This window comes from Podarcis gaigeae (genome assembly GCF_964106915.1).
Source record: "Podarcis gaigeae genome assembly, chromosome: 9".
In the NCBI taxonomy this organism is placed as follows: Eukaryota; Metazoa; Chordata; class Lepidosauria; order Squamata; family Lacertidae; genus Podarcis; species Podarcis gaigeae.
In genome coordinates, this window is record NC_139685.1 from 42,524,622 (window position 1) to 42,538,617 (window position 13,996).

At 40.3% G+C, this 13,996-nt stretch overlaps 1 protein-coding gene across 1 annotated transcript; it reads right to left on the reverse strand.

The window, feature by feature from the left end:
- Positions 1 to 495: 495 nt before the first annotated feature.
- On the reverse strand, positions 496 to 13,102 carry TMEM184C (transmembrane protein 184C). Its single transcript, XM_083755866.1, has 10 exons — positions 12,765 to 13,102; positions 10,094 to 10,224; positions 9,971 to 10,007; positions 8,809 to 9,014; positions 7,341 to 7,415; positions 5,194 to 5,287; positions 4,358 to 4,470; positions 3,090 to 3,189; positions 2,295 to 2,466; positions 496 to 2,140 (listed from the first exon to the last, which is right to left on the reverse strand). The coding sequence occupies exons 1-10, from the start codon at positions 12,879 to 12,881 to the stop codon at positions 1,878 to 1,880; spliced, it is 1,308 nt and encodes a 435-aa protein (XP_083611992.1). The 5' UTR covers positions 12,882 to 13,102; the 3' UTR covers positions 496 to 1,877.
- Positions 13,103 to 13,996: the final 894 nt, after the last annotated feature.

The following is a 13,996-nucleotide window of genomic DNA, read 5'->3' on the forward strand; positions in this document are numbered from 1 at the left end:
CTTGGAGGGAAGATACCACCTCCTTGAAGGAGCCAAAAATTGCTCACCACAGATTACCCCACCATCCTTTTGCTGAAGTCCATGTTCATTGCTAAGATGCCTAAATCAAGCTTACAGGCAGTATTCCTAGATGGCAACAAACCACAGGATGAAAAGCAAGACAGGGAAGCACCAGAAAATTATAATTGCTAAAAGACAATGTACCTCTATAGCCTCTATAGTCTTTGCCCTTTTTTCCTGGAGTAAACCCACCTGTGATTAAGGAAGGCATTGTTTACACTCAAGAGAATATTTGCCCCTTTGAAATTAAGCATAGGAACTAAACTATTGGTGAGCATTATCTTTTGGTCTTCCCTTGATTTGTGTGATCTAGGAATGGGGGGGGGGGAGAGATGCCTCTCCCATCAGAGTCAATCGTTAACCATTTAAAAAAAATACCATGAAAAGGAGCTCAAGAGTATTATTCATTGATCTCAACATTGAAGGAGTGCAAAGTAAGAGTTAATAAAATTTTATTTGATTATGTACAATAAAGGCAATGATTTGCCCTTTAACCACTTTAAGGACACACCAAATTTATCCATAAAATATGCAGCCTAGTGAATAAGGCCAAGTATTTACATAACACACTAGTACTGCAAAAGCACTTGTAGGATGAGTTCACCGTAGCAGCCACAAAACAGTTAAAAACTCAATTCCTGTAAAGGGCACCTGAATGCTAAAAATAGCTTGAGTTCTCTCTGAAGATGCCACTTAATGTAAACCTTGCTGCAGCATTTTATATGAAGGTAAGACAGCAAGCATGCAATGCAGATACAAATGTGAGAATGGGTAACAAGTCCCTTTTGTTGACCAGATGTGCAAGTCCTTAAAACAGTAAGTTGTTACATTCTGTATTAGTATTTCAAAGCTTACTTGATTCTAGATACATTTTTGGAAGGCAAGTATACTATAAATTCAAGAATAGTAGGCATTAAAATGGTATCTGCATGATAAGAGGAGCACAGATTAATTGACGATCCATTGGTAATCCTATGAGTTTTTTGAGACAAAAATACAGGAACACTGATCAGTTTTTCAGTAAAAAGCCTTGTTTCATTTTATCTCTCTAATTAGAATGCCTTTAGACTCTGAGTTGTGTTCAGTTTAGCATCAAGTAGCTCTATTAGCACAAGAACTACCACAAACAACAGGAATTCCCCACCTCACCCCGTGCATCCCCTAAATCTGTTTCTTCAATCCTCTGTGACACATCTGGGGAGGGTGTGGGGAGGAGTTCTGTTGCTCTAGTGGTAATCTCTGTGCTAACAGGAAGCAGTAGTAGATTACTACCCTCCAGAGCAACTTCCAGTATGCGAAAGGCCAAGATACACTTAATACATTAACAACAAAATTTAGAGCCAATGCAGCATATAATGCTCAAATCCAAGTACTTCTGCTTAACTGGACTGTGGCACATATATGCCAGTATTGTTAAAAGAATGATTTCATTTACTGCTCCAGCTAAGGTCTCCAGCAGCTCAGCAGCAATTCTGGCATGCTGATGAGACGGTATTCTGGGATGGTGCAATTACTTTGAGAGGAGAGTTGACATCACGAACTATCTACCTCACTCCAATTACAGATGCAGGTTTTTGAACCAAGCAGCATTGGCTACTCAACTTACTGTAATAATTTAATTATATGTCTGGCACCAATAGGCTCTTTCAGTGATAGTTCATAAATTCCCCATTTAAAATTAAATTCCATTATCTGTTTTATGTGCCGCTTGGTGCAGCTGACATTCTTCTGGGAAGAATGAGGTTCCCAAGGCCAAAAACAAACAAACATAGGAGCATCATCCAGGCAAATCCCAAAACATTTGAGAAAAGAGTTGTCTAACTTTCATCCAGAGGCTTCTCTGTTGGAGGATTCTCACTCTCTTCTGCTGATTTACACAAGACATCAGATATTGGTTCAGGAGGCATTGTTGGAGTCAACGTATGCCCAAACCCTTGATAGTGGCCCACAGGTGATGATGGTATTGAAGAAGCAGTAGAAATTGGATCCTGGGTGGATGATGACAGCAAACTTGTATGTTCATTCTGTTCATAATCTTCACCAAAAAACATTTTCCTTGGCTGACCAAAAACTGTTCTTCCTAAAAGGAAGGTATTTAAAAACAAATTAGTTTCGTGGGTCTGGCACTGCAGTTAATAGAAAAATGACCTAGCAATACGGCTCATGTGGCATCTTCAGAAAACTCAAATGTTTACACCAGTTTTTCCTAGGGCTGCATTTTTATCCTCACTTACCAACATTGCGAACTTGTTCAGTTACATCTGCCCTGATATCAGAAATATCCCACATTGCAAGAAAAGAATCAAAGCATGATCCTTCTTCAGCTTGCTGCACATAAGGTTTGTAGGAAAAACTGTAGTGATGAGCAATTGCAGCAAAGAACATCTCCACGCAGATAATAAAATCCTGAAACAAAAGAATCCAAATTCAGTCCTATTCAGCCCCACATATGCAACCATGTAATGTATTCCTCGCAGCAGCTCCTTTAGACTTACTTGATGGCCAATTAACCACAAACTACCTTTTACGGAATAATAGTATTCCAGAAACTTCCTGTGTTTTACACCAGCTTAAACATATAGTGGGACCATCAGCCAAGTCTGTTCTCGTACTTTGGTTAAATTAGGACAGCAAGCCCCAGGCAACCAACTAAATATTTAATTTAGAGTAAATATTGCCTTCTCGCACCTAGTAGAGAAGACAAAAAGCAAAACATGATACTGAAAGGACTGTGCTCATGCAGGCCAATGCAGATGGCATAGCTATTAAGAGTATACTAGTCACACCATTAGAAAAATAGTTTTAAGCACTTAAATTTACCTGCATATTTACAGATATGTGTTGTAGGACAGTTTGATTAATGGAGCTGGTTGGCTAGTTACCTGATAACTATTGCTCACTCTCAGTGAAAAAAGTAGCTACATGTATCCATAATGCTTTTGCTTCAAAGACCAATCTGCCCCTTTTATCTATTCCAAAGGATGTAGGGCGCTGGAAGGCTTATGTTTACAACAGCAGTTCCAACTTACCTGTAGACCAGTTGCCACTGCTTCAACACTTTTCCATTCCCATGTGTGTGTTTCAGAGATAACACCGACTTTCACCAACAATGCAATAAGTGCAGCTTGCCTATACAAAATTGACATTCTTAGAAGAGATTGGGTTATCACCACACAGAAGCTAACACAGCTGAGAGGCAGGTTCTGGTCTAAAGTCCTAGCGAGCTTTTATTGTAAGGTTAGAAAAAACAAAAACAATCTGTGAAAGATACTAAGATCACAAAGCAGATCAATAAAATGCTAGAAATATGAACTTGCAAGCCCTGTGGCCATTATGCTCACACAGGAAGAGTGAATGTGCATCACCCACAAAAAAAGGAACTTCCACGCAAACTGTTGTGCTAGGCTAAGAGGTGTCTCTGGAAAGAGATCAAAGATGATCTGTCAGTATGGAGAAAGGTTTCAACATAAACTGGAAATCTGTGCTAAAACTTTAAAACGAATTAGATAAAAGAGAGCTAAAACTTTGGTTGTACCCTTAGCTATTTTGAAGTTGCATGAAAATGTTTTTAAACACAAAACTTTTTTTAAAAAAACACCACGGCAATTTTAAGCACAGAAGAAGGCTGGTCTTTTCACTATTGTACAACACCTTGCATAGGTGAATCCAGTTTGCTATAGAGAGCCAATATGGTGCAGTGTTTAGAGTGTCAAACTAGGATCCAGGAACCCAGGGTTCAAATCCCTGCTCAGTTATGAAGCTCACTGAGTGACCTTGGACCAGTCAGTGTCTCACAGCCTAGGCTACCTCACAGGGTTGTTGTAAGGATAAAATGGGGAGGGAGAGAACCACGTACATCATATTGAGCTCCCTGGGAATGATAAAGGTGGCTATAAATGCACACACTTATTTGGAAAACAAAAAAAATTCCTTCCAGTAGCACCTTAAAGACCAACTAAGTTAGTTCTTGGTATGAGCTTTCGTGTGCATGCACACGAAAGCTCATACCAAGAACTAACTTAGTTGGTCTTTAAGGTGCTACTGGAAGGAATTTTTTTTGTTTTGACTATGGCAGACCAACACGGCTACCTATCTGTAACTGGAACTTATTTGGAAGTAAGCCCCAAAGAGATTTACTTCCAAGTAAACATGAACAGGATTGTGCTGGTAAGCAATTTAAATAAAAACAGACTTATTATATTACTATTTGTTTTCTGACAAACACTTAAGTATCCATATGCATTTAGACATGTGCACAACAGGTTTTACATAAAAAAGCTTACAACACTCCACTTACCAAAAAGAAACAAAAACCACCATCTTTACACACAGAAATTTCCCTACAGGTTTGATTGGGTTTAGTTCTTCCCGCAGTACTTTATAGAACACCACAAGGCAGTACATGGCAAACTAGAACAGAGGGATAGAAATGTTTAGCAATTTGCAGTGGGAACACACACAACTCCTACATTTCATCATACCAATAATCCCCCGGAACACATCAAGCCAATTCAATTCTTGTTTCAAACATTTAAAAACATCTATGGCTAGGCGGTCAAAGCTCAGTGCCAAAGCACATGCATATCATGCGAAAGATCACAGGTATAATCACTGACTTCTCCATCTAGACCTGGGAAGGACACCTGTCTGAAACCCCAGAATGCTGCTGCCATAAGCTTCCTTTATTCCCACATATATTTCTCTGTTTCTTTCTGCAAAGTGAAGGAAGCCACCACTTTGCTGAAGCTAAGCACATCTTGGTCTGATCAGTGCCTGAATGGGTGACCACTAGGGAACCACATGTATATCACTGTGGGTTTCATGATGGAAAATACATGGGATATAAATATAAAGCAGTATCATCCCACCTTTCAGAGTCCTCAGGGCAGCCTCTAAAACCAATTAAATAGATGTACAATAACACAATAAAATCCATAGCACCATATTTAGAACCAAAGTTAAGGATTAGTTCTCATATAATCTTAATTTTCTATGTGTAATGTATGTAAAGATAAAAGCACCTAATCAAAAATATGTTCTGCATACCACAATTGTTAAAATATTTAATTTTTTTAAAATAAAACACTTAAATATCACTCCAAAGAGAAAGAAAACTCAAATTCTGTTACTCACAAGCTGGGAGATATTGTTGAAAAAAACCAAATAGGTCCAAGCATTTTTGAAGCTAAAGTTTCCTTCATCGTATACACCAACCAATTCACATATTCTGAAAGAGTTTAATACAAAACATTGCTCAGAAAATTCAGGAGCTAGGGTTGCAATCCTCTGCACAGGAGTCCTATTCTATTCAATTGTCCAGTTCAAATGTCATGTTAAACCAGCATTTAAAACTAACTATGGGTTAATGTGAGCAAGCAGTGCACTAGTGCATGCTGCTCTGAAGCTCCCACAGGTATCCTCCCGTTGCTGCTACAATGCAGATTTAAAAAGCCAGAGTTTGGCATGTTATCTGAACCTGGACAACAGTTTGTTTCTGCCAAACATACCATGAGTGGTAAGCCAAGAACAAACTTTGGTAGACCTTATGGATATGCAACAGGAAGAAAAGTCATTTTTGTACGAGAGGGACACAACAATTGGATATCACTCAAAAAATTAAAACTTGATTAATATAAATTATCGTATTAGAGAAAAATTACTTTGGGGATGGTTATGCATAGTAAAGCATGGGAGGAAACACCATCTTTTAGATAAAGCTCCACTTTAGAAAAAGTTTATAGTTGATTGTCTACATGAGCAATTGTCTTTAAGGTTAGAAGACAGAGTAACAGCACAGCTATCCAAACCAAAAAAAAAAGAGTGAAAAGAAGAGCAAAGTAGTGATGTTAAATTCTCAAGAATAATCTTTTGGAGAATATTCTTGAGAATATTCTCGATTAATGAGAAATTAGAGAATTTTCATTTAAAATATAATAAATAATAATAATAAATTTTATTTATACCCCACCCTCCCCAGCCAGACAGAGCCGGGCTCAGGGCGGCTAACACCAATAAAATCACAGTAAAAACATAATGGGGGGGACCAATTTAAAATACAGGTTAAAATGCAATTTAAAATGCGGCCTCATTTTAAAAGTAGCCGATAAATCAAGACCATAAGGGGAGGGAAACATAAGGGTCAGATTGAGTCCAAACCAAAGGCCAGGCAGAACAGCTCTGTCTTGCAGGCCCTGCAGAAAAATGTCGGGTTCCACAGGGCCCTAGTCTCTTGTGACAGAGTGTTCCACCAAGTTGGGGCCAGTTGAGACCAATTTAATCACCTTGCGATCTGGGATAATTAGTTAATAATAATTAGTTAATAATAATTAGTTAATATACATTAATATACATGTTTATTCATGGGCAACCAAAAACTGTACAGATACTTTTATTCAATGGGGCAATGCAGTGAATTCACATTCTTTGATTTTTTGCACCAATCTTGAAATTGAAATTTCAAGTAAATTCAGTAATAGGCTATCTTGTCCTTCGAATAGCTCTAACACTTAATAACTATATGCATGTGACTAAAACACAGCTTGATAAACAATATTATATGCATACATATATATAAAAAAGAAGCCATTAACATTAAATATATTATCATTATATGATAATATATTTCCGTATGTCAATCTCTGGTAAATGGCACTGTGTACCACTGAATGGCCCTGCAAATACCAGTTACTGGCACTAAATAAAAATATAGAAATGTTAACTGTTTAAATCAAGGTCACCTCACATGCTGTTACACATAATTATATAGGCCTAGGTATTTTAAGTGTATAAAGCATTAAAGCTACTTTCTGTATAAAAATAAATAAATCACACTGTATGCCCAAAGGTATAATATTGCTAAGAATAGGGTCACACCAAAATAGAAAGAAAGGTTATTATATATAGTTGAAATACATACAAATTCAAATGTTCATCAAATTAAAAGAATAGCATTTTTAAAACTAAAAAAAAAAAATTAAAAATGTTTTCTGTAGCTCACATTTCAGAACTGCCAATGGTGAATGACACAGTGCCCAGTAATGTAACTGGATCAAAAAAATCATTATTCACTACTTACACTGGAAATATCACAGCTTGACTTATTATTTACTAGATTTTTTAAATGTGGGTTGTAAAACTGGTTCTTACATTAGAATTTACAGTTTGTGGAGAATATTTTCCGGAGAATTTTCTAGCAGAGAATACTCTCACCTCACATCACTAGCAAAGTGATACATCTATATATATAGCATTTTGAGGCTAAAATATTTCTTCATACTTACAAAGCAATAATAGTGGTGAATGGTCTGACCACTGTATACTGCAAAACACCAAGCTTGCACCTGAACAACAGCACCCTATGAAAAAGACACAGACTGAGTTCAGTTCATTCAAAGCTGCAACACAGACAACCATATATTCTACTTTTACTGTAAATATTAGCATCCAGAACTATCATTTCACACAACAAAGTTCCTGTACATCACAAAGACTAACTCAGAATATAGCTGAAACCCTTTATGTAATATCTTCTGGGGAGGGAGGGGAAACTTACAGAGTTAAATACAACTGCTAGCAAGAATACCCTAACATTCACATACCATCATGCTTTTCAATCAAAACACTTTTAAAATGTTAAGTCACAGTTAATAATGTGTCCTAGACATTTTCTTCTTGCAGCATCTATATAGACTAAACTATAACTGATGAATATAAGAATCACCATTTCATACGGGAATATTTCTAATACTTTATCTTACGTTATTTCAATATATTTTCCCACTTCTACAGCTCTACCATGTGGAAAAACACGGGCACCTGTAGAGTTCTACAGTATCCTATACAAATTGCAGAGATACTGTTTTGCAGACAGATCCAGCAAGGTAACAGGATGGCTACACCCCTGGCCAACTAATTATTACTTTTAGGTTCTAACCATCACATAGATATTCAATGAGCTGTATGCTGCTATTTATCAAAATATGTTGATGGTATCTCACCTTTCAAAGTCACAGCTGCATAATACACATTAACTTTTGGCATTTATAGTTTCAAAGAAACTTGTTACAAGTCTTGAATTTCAACTGCACACCTTTTATTGGAAGGGTTAAAACTAGAATAGAAACATTGGCAAAACCTTCATCTTAATTGTAGTCAAAACATTCTGTCTTATTTCTTCATATCCTGTTGTGTCCTTTCAATCAAAGAGTCCAGACATTAATCATCATTGGAAGGCTACCTTGCTGGGAGAGAGACTGCACCAACAAGGAAACTTGGGTCACTTTGTTCCTTCCCAGGGAAGGCTGCCATATGATGGCACTACAAAGGTGCATTCTCCATCCTGTTGCATTCTCCATCCTGTTGCATTCTGGAATAGAGAAAGCAGCAGCCCCCACCAAAAGCTACTACAAGTCAGGGGGAGAAGCTAAGTGAGCAATCAATCCCTGAAATCTAACTGCTGTACAGTACTACCCTACAGCATTCACTCATTCTTTTATAGCAGTCAATGAAGCTACCAACTGCTTCTGGGAAAAAGAAATCCTTTTGATTCACTAACAAGTCCTATTTTCAGGAAACAATTTCCCAAAGTATTGTTTATAAATGTGTTTTTCAAGAACTCCAAAGAGCATCCATGGAAACTAGTGCCACATATAGCAAAAAAAGTGTGTTAAATCTTACACGAATCCAAGAGGTAATATCCATAATGACATGAACATAAGCTTTGAAAAAAGAACGGTATGATGTACTCACTCTCCCATAGCCCATGGTGGACAGCAACACAATGGTGGTAGATGCCTTTGCTGATCTTTGGCTTCTAGGATTAACACTAGATTTGGATACCGATTGGTCAGGTAATTTGAAAGGAAGACCATGAAGTTATAGATGACATACGCTTCATAGCATTCTCTACAAGTATCCACATATATTGCAATACTGGGATATTTCAATGCTATCCACTATCAAAGAAAAAGACATTAGATTAGACACACACGCACTGCAGTTTACACTGAGATTCCATGCTATTACATTTTCTTTCGAAATATTATTGTTTGCCAGTATAAAAATTAAATAAATAATTTACAGAACTCTCTGCTGCAGTTAAACATTCAATAATTAAGAAAGGCTTAATCCATAGCTCAATCCTATGGTTTAACTAAATTAAATCCAATTGAGCTAAATGGGACGTACTTCCCAAGATATCCTTTAGAGCCTGTATTTGCTGTTGCAAACAAGGCAAACAGTGTTACAAAACATAGCAAACAATGAGCTAGTACTCTGCAAAACAGAAGCAACATGCTCTGTATATAGGCCTTATGGTTCACATTAGATACAAATATGTACTTGTCTACTTTCAGTTGCATTACGTCTTATTTTCCAGTGAATTAATGCTCAGTGAGTTGTACAGTGGTAGCTCTGTTTGCGAACGGGATCCGTTGCGAAGGCCCGTTTGCAACGTGAAAAGTCCGCAACCTGAAGTGCCATATCTGCGCAGGTGCGTGGCATGATTTGGAGCTTGTGCGCATGCGCGAAGCGCAATTTGGCGCTACTGCGCATGCGAGAGCAGCGAAACCCGGAAGTAACCCTTTCTGGTACTTCTGGGTCGCGCAGGATGCAACCTGAAAAAACATAACATGAAGCAAACGTAACATGACCCACTGAAATCAGCGTGCTTCAAACCATCAGCACAGAGTATGACTTACTGGATGAAACTCCAGAAAAGCAACATATTAACAAATGCCTCAATCACACACATCTGGGCTTCTGCCAGGAAACCTTAATGGAAATGAGGTTACAATTTTACAAAAAGGTTGTATCGTGTGAAAAATCACAGTATGAGAAGTTCATTAGATTATTCAACTGGTTTCTAGAGCAAGAATTCAATAATCCCAAAAAGAGAAGAAAAAATACTTACGCTGTCTAGGCTGTAAATTGGCACCATCCATAGAATCCTGTCATAAGAAAACACATTTGCAATTAACCAAGTGTTTGTATTGCTAATATGGAATAACCAGCAGAAGCATATATGATAGGTTACCTTATTATTGGTTTCTGTAATTCAGGTTGAGTATAATGAACTAAATGTTGCAATATTCCCCAAAGAGATATTGGTATTGTCATCAATAAAAATATCCCAGCAATAAACCATGCCTTGGTATGGATTCCAACCTTGAACAACACAAAAAAGAAGAGCACAAGCACAAGAAATTACAGTAGGAAATTTGAGAAACAATGACAGTAAAACCGATAAAGCAGTCCATAAATCGCTTTCTCTGAAGCAGCAGTACTATATTTAATGGCTCTTCTCTTCCAAGAGCAGAACATGCATTAATAATTAAAACATATAGTATTTTTGCATTATTAGACTCAAAATTTAAAGTGTGGTTAGCTACAACAGCTGCTACAACTTCTTTTAGATCCAAGTATCTAACACACACAGTTCTAACCAAGAATCAAGTTAGGAACACTTGGAAGACCAACTTGCAGCATAAGAGGTTCCTTCACTTCTACACTAAGATTTAAGTTAGTAATACACATACTGCTAAATGCCAAGAACCTGGTCCAGATCTTTCCATAACACACTTCTTAGTAGTTTAAGGGAAAATGCATGTATACCATCTTGTTTGCTATGGGCAGCTCTAATATGCAACATTAGAGTGCTTATTTTAGTGTGTGTTTTATGTATGCATCTTCTTAAATGTTACTGTAAACACTTAAATGTGAGGAGCCATTTTTCCTTGTGTCATGTAAAGCAGCCACAAGGACAGGGTGCATAAAGACACCTACAGCCTGTTTCTTCTTTATACCTTTCTGTCTAAGCAACAGATGATTGGGAATAGTTAGCATCACCAGAAACCTTTATACTTACAGATCCAGCCTGTGAGCAACCTTGTTATTTGAAGGCACAGAAATATCTGCAATAGTTCACTAAACAATTAATTAAACTTCCAAGCCTTACATAAGAGTAACAGGGATTCCCTGGTAGTTGCCTACTTTAAATATGGAAATGCTAAAGGGGGAGGCAGGAGCACAGAGATTCAAAGAATGTCTTGTGGTACAGGAAGAGGTACTAGCGCAGGTGTGTTTTACTTAAGTGCCAGTCCACATGGACTAGCAAATGTGAAGACAGAAATTACCATAACTCACATGTAGATTGAAGGTGTTGAGATTCATTATTCTGTATTATTTCATTTGCAGAAGGCATCACTTTGCATCCATCACTTTGTGCCACAAGTTAGACAATGTGGTGCCCTCCAGATTTCCAGACTACAACTCCCATCAGTCCCAGCCAGCTTGACCAATGGCAAAGGATGATGAGAGATGTAGTCCAAAACATCTGGAGAGCACTTCATTGTCTACCTCAGAGTAAGACCCACACCAACCAAATGATGTCCATTAACAGGCAAATGCACCATCTACCTGCCTGTCTCTTTGGATTAAACCCTTCCCTGTCATAATGATATTATGTCAAGTAAGTATCTCTTGTGAGAGATTCTGGAAATGGAAGACAGGAGTATACACACCCCTGGCTTCTGGATTTGCTTTAAGTTACTCCTTCTAACTACCTTCCCCTCCCCAGCCAACTTGTCCATGCACTATGGAACAAATTGTTCTTTAAGCGTGGGAGCTACTGTTTGGTTGCTGGTTTTGAATCCTGTTTTTGAAAGATGGATCCTGTTCATCTGTTTGTGTGTTTTCATAAACTCCTTTAGCCCCGTATGAACTGCTCTGAGTGGGATGGTAATGAACTAAAAACATGAATATAGCATCTTTCTATGTGGCACCGCCTACCCCCATGAACACCTGAATTTGTTGTAATCTTTAGTACATCATACAGACAAGAGAAATCCCCTTCACCTGCTGACACTCTAGTCCTCTCCGATGCTCTTGCTGTCTCACTATAGGGTGGCCTTCGCAACAGCTCCAGATGAGGAGTATTTATGTAGATGTATGTATTTCTGGACTTCCTCTTACTTGCTCCCTATGTAGCAAACATCACATTTAGGTTATCTGGAGTCAAGCAAGCTAAACATTCTTACTTGAGCTCCGCAACCCAAGATGACCCTAGGATACATATGCCCTTCCAGAAGCGAGTTGGGCTGCAGAGTTTTGAGAGGATGTGTCAATCCTCTTTCTTTTTTCTTTTTCTCATTTTAATTACTGCTGTTATTTATTTTCATGGTGCAGAAGATAACTTTTAAGAAAACAATGGTTACCACAACCCTCTTTCTTGACCTCACCTCTGAACCAGGCAAAACTTGCTGGAGGTTCTCTTTTTCCTTTCTGAAGGGGTAAAGGATGCTTATCAAACAGTACCTAGAATAATGCCGACGGTGACACGTCTGGCTTTATCTTGGAAGGGCAGCTGGGGCCTACAATGGCGGGTGATTCATCATCATCATCCCTCAAGGCCAGAAACCATGGAGAGCGGGGGGACACGTGACACATTCACCTCCAGCACCGTCCGTTGTTTCTTTTGCGTGTCCCCCCTAAGCCTAGAGCGCGAAGCGCATTCCCACATGACGCACGTTCCATGTTGTGCGCGGAAGAAGCGCGTTTCAGGACGGCGTTAAGACTGTCAGCAAAGCCGAGCGCATGTGGGAGACCCGAGGGCGCGGGGTCTGCGTTTGCCCCTCTTCCCCCCATTCCCACCCCGGAGGCGCCCCTGGGCCGCCTCTCTCCGCCCCCCGGCGCCGCTCCGCCCTCACCTCCAGCTTCTGCAGCTCCCACACGCAGAGCGGCACGGCCAGCAGCAGCCCCACGACGTAGACCGTGGCCACCAGAGGCCGGATCCAGCGCCGCCAGTTCCCGCAGGTGCACGGCATGGTGGTGGGGCTGCGGAAGGTGTCTCTCGGCGCCGCCTCAAGGACCCGACGGGCCCGCCCCACACCGCCGGCGCCGCGGAGCGGAGAGCATCGCTGCCGCCCCTCCCTCCGCAGCCACCCCTGGCGGGCGAAGCCAAGAGACGAGGGGGGGGGAGGCAGGAGGAAGGACGTCCGTACGCAGCCGCCTTGCCGGCGACGCCCCGCCCCTCTTCCCCTACTCAAAGCCGCAGGGTGAGCGGAGCCACGCCCACCGCCGCAGCATAAGACCAAGCGCTGCTTCCGGCGCCTCAAAGTAAACAACCCGCCCCTTGCCGGAACCCACGCCGGATTGGGTAAACCGCGAGGTGGCAATCAAGCGCTTCTCTCTTGCCCTATACATCGACGCAAGTGCGTCTCGACAGGGGAAGGTTAGGTAGATGCAAGGGGCTTTGGGGCGTTCGCATCGCAGCCGCGAGCCTCTATGCCTTTCCTCTGTGCGAATGGTGCAAGCCTGCGCATTGCTGAGCGTTGGAGAAGCAGCTTTTAAATATGGGGTTTAGTTAAGCAGCGTTTGCACTAGGAAAGCAGTCACAAGAGAAGGGGTCTACAAAAACACGTTGCTGAGCACGATAAAAAAACACGATTCTTAAGCCTCGGGCTTTACTTTTTACTTTCCCGCTACCTGAGAATGATAAACGCCAGAGTTGGGACAAGAAGGACCCTTTTGTGTTTCGTTTCAGGCTTGCAAGCCGATATTGTGACTCCTCATAAATGGGGAGCAGCCCTTGCTTCTTTACACGCCCCCCATTCTAGATGTGCAAGGCTGAAGTCCTCGCCCCACGTCCGTAGGACTAAGCCCCAGTGAACCCCTTGGAAGTTGCCATTGAGTAGGGCAGTGCACAAGGATCTCCCTGGTACCTGTGGCACATGGGGGGGGGGGGAGTTATGTACTGAAGTTCTCACCCTGGGATGGGGGGCGGGGTACCGTAGATAGTTTTCACTCAGGTCCACATATACAAATAAGGAATTGAAAGTGATGTTCAGTGATTGGATAGTTACAGAAAGTTGTTACTGTTGTGTTGTAGTGGAGCTCTATATAAGCAGGCTGGCTGAACCCTTCAGTTCAGTTCTGTTCC

Excerpts from the sequence above, each read along its gene's own strand:
- TMEM184C (XM_083755866.1), bottom strand. The coding sequence starts at position 12,881 with ATGCCGTGCACCTGCGGGAACTGGCGGCGCTGGATCCGGCCTCTGGTG. Across the intron at positions 7,416-8,808 it reads CCACCATGGGCTATGGGAGA|GGTGCTGTTGTTCAGGTGCA; the intron begins GTGAGTACATCA and ends TCTTTTTCATAG. Across the intron at positions 2,141-2,294 it reads TGAACAAGTTCGCAATGTTG|GAAGAACAGTTTTTGGTCAG; the intron begins GTAAGTGAGGAT and ends CCTTCCTTTTAG.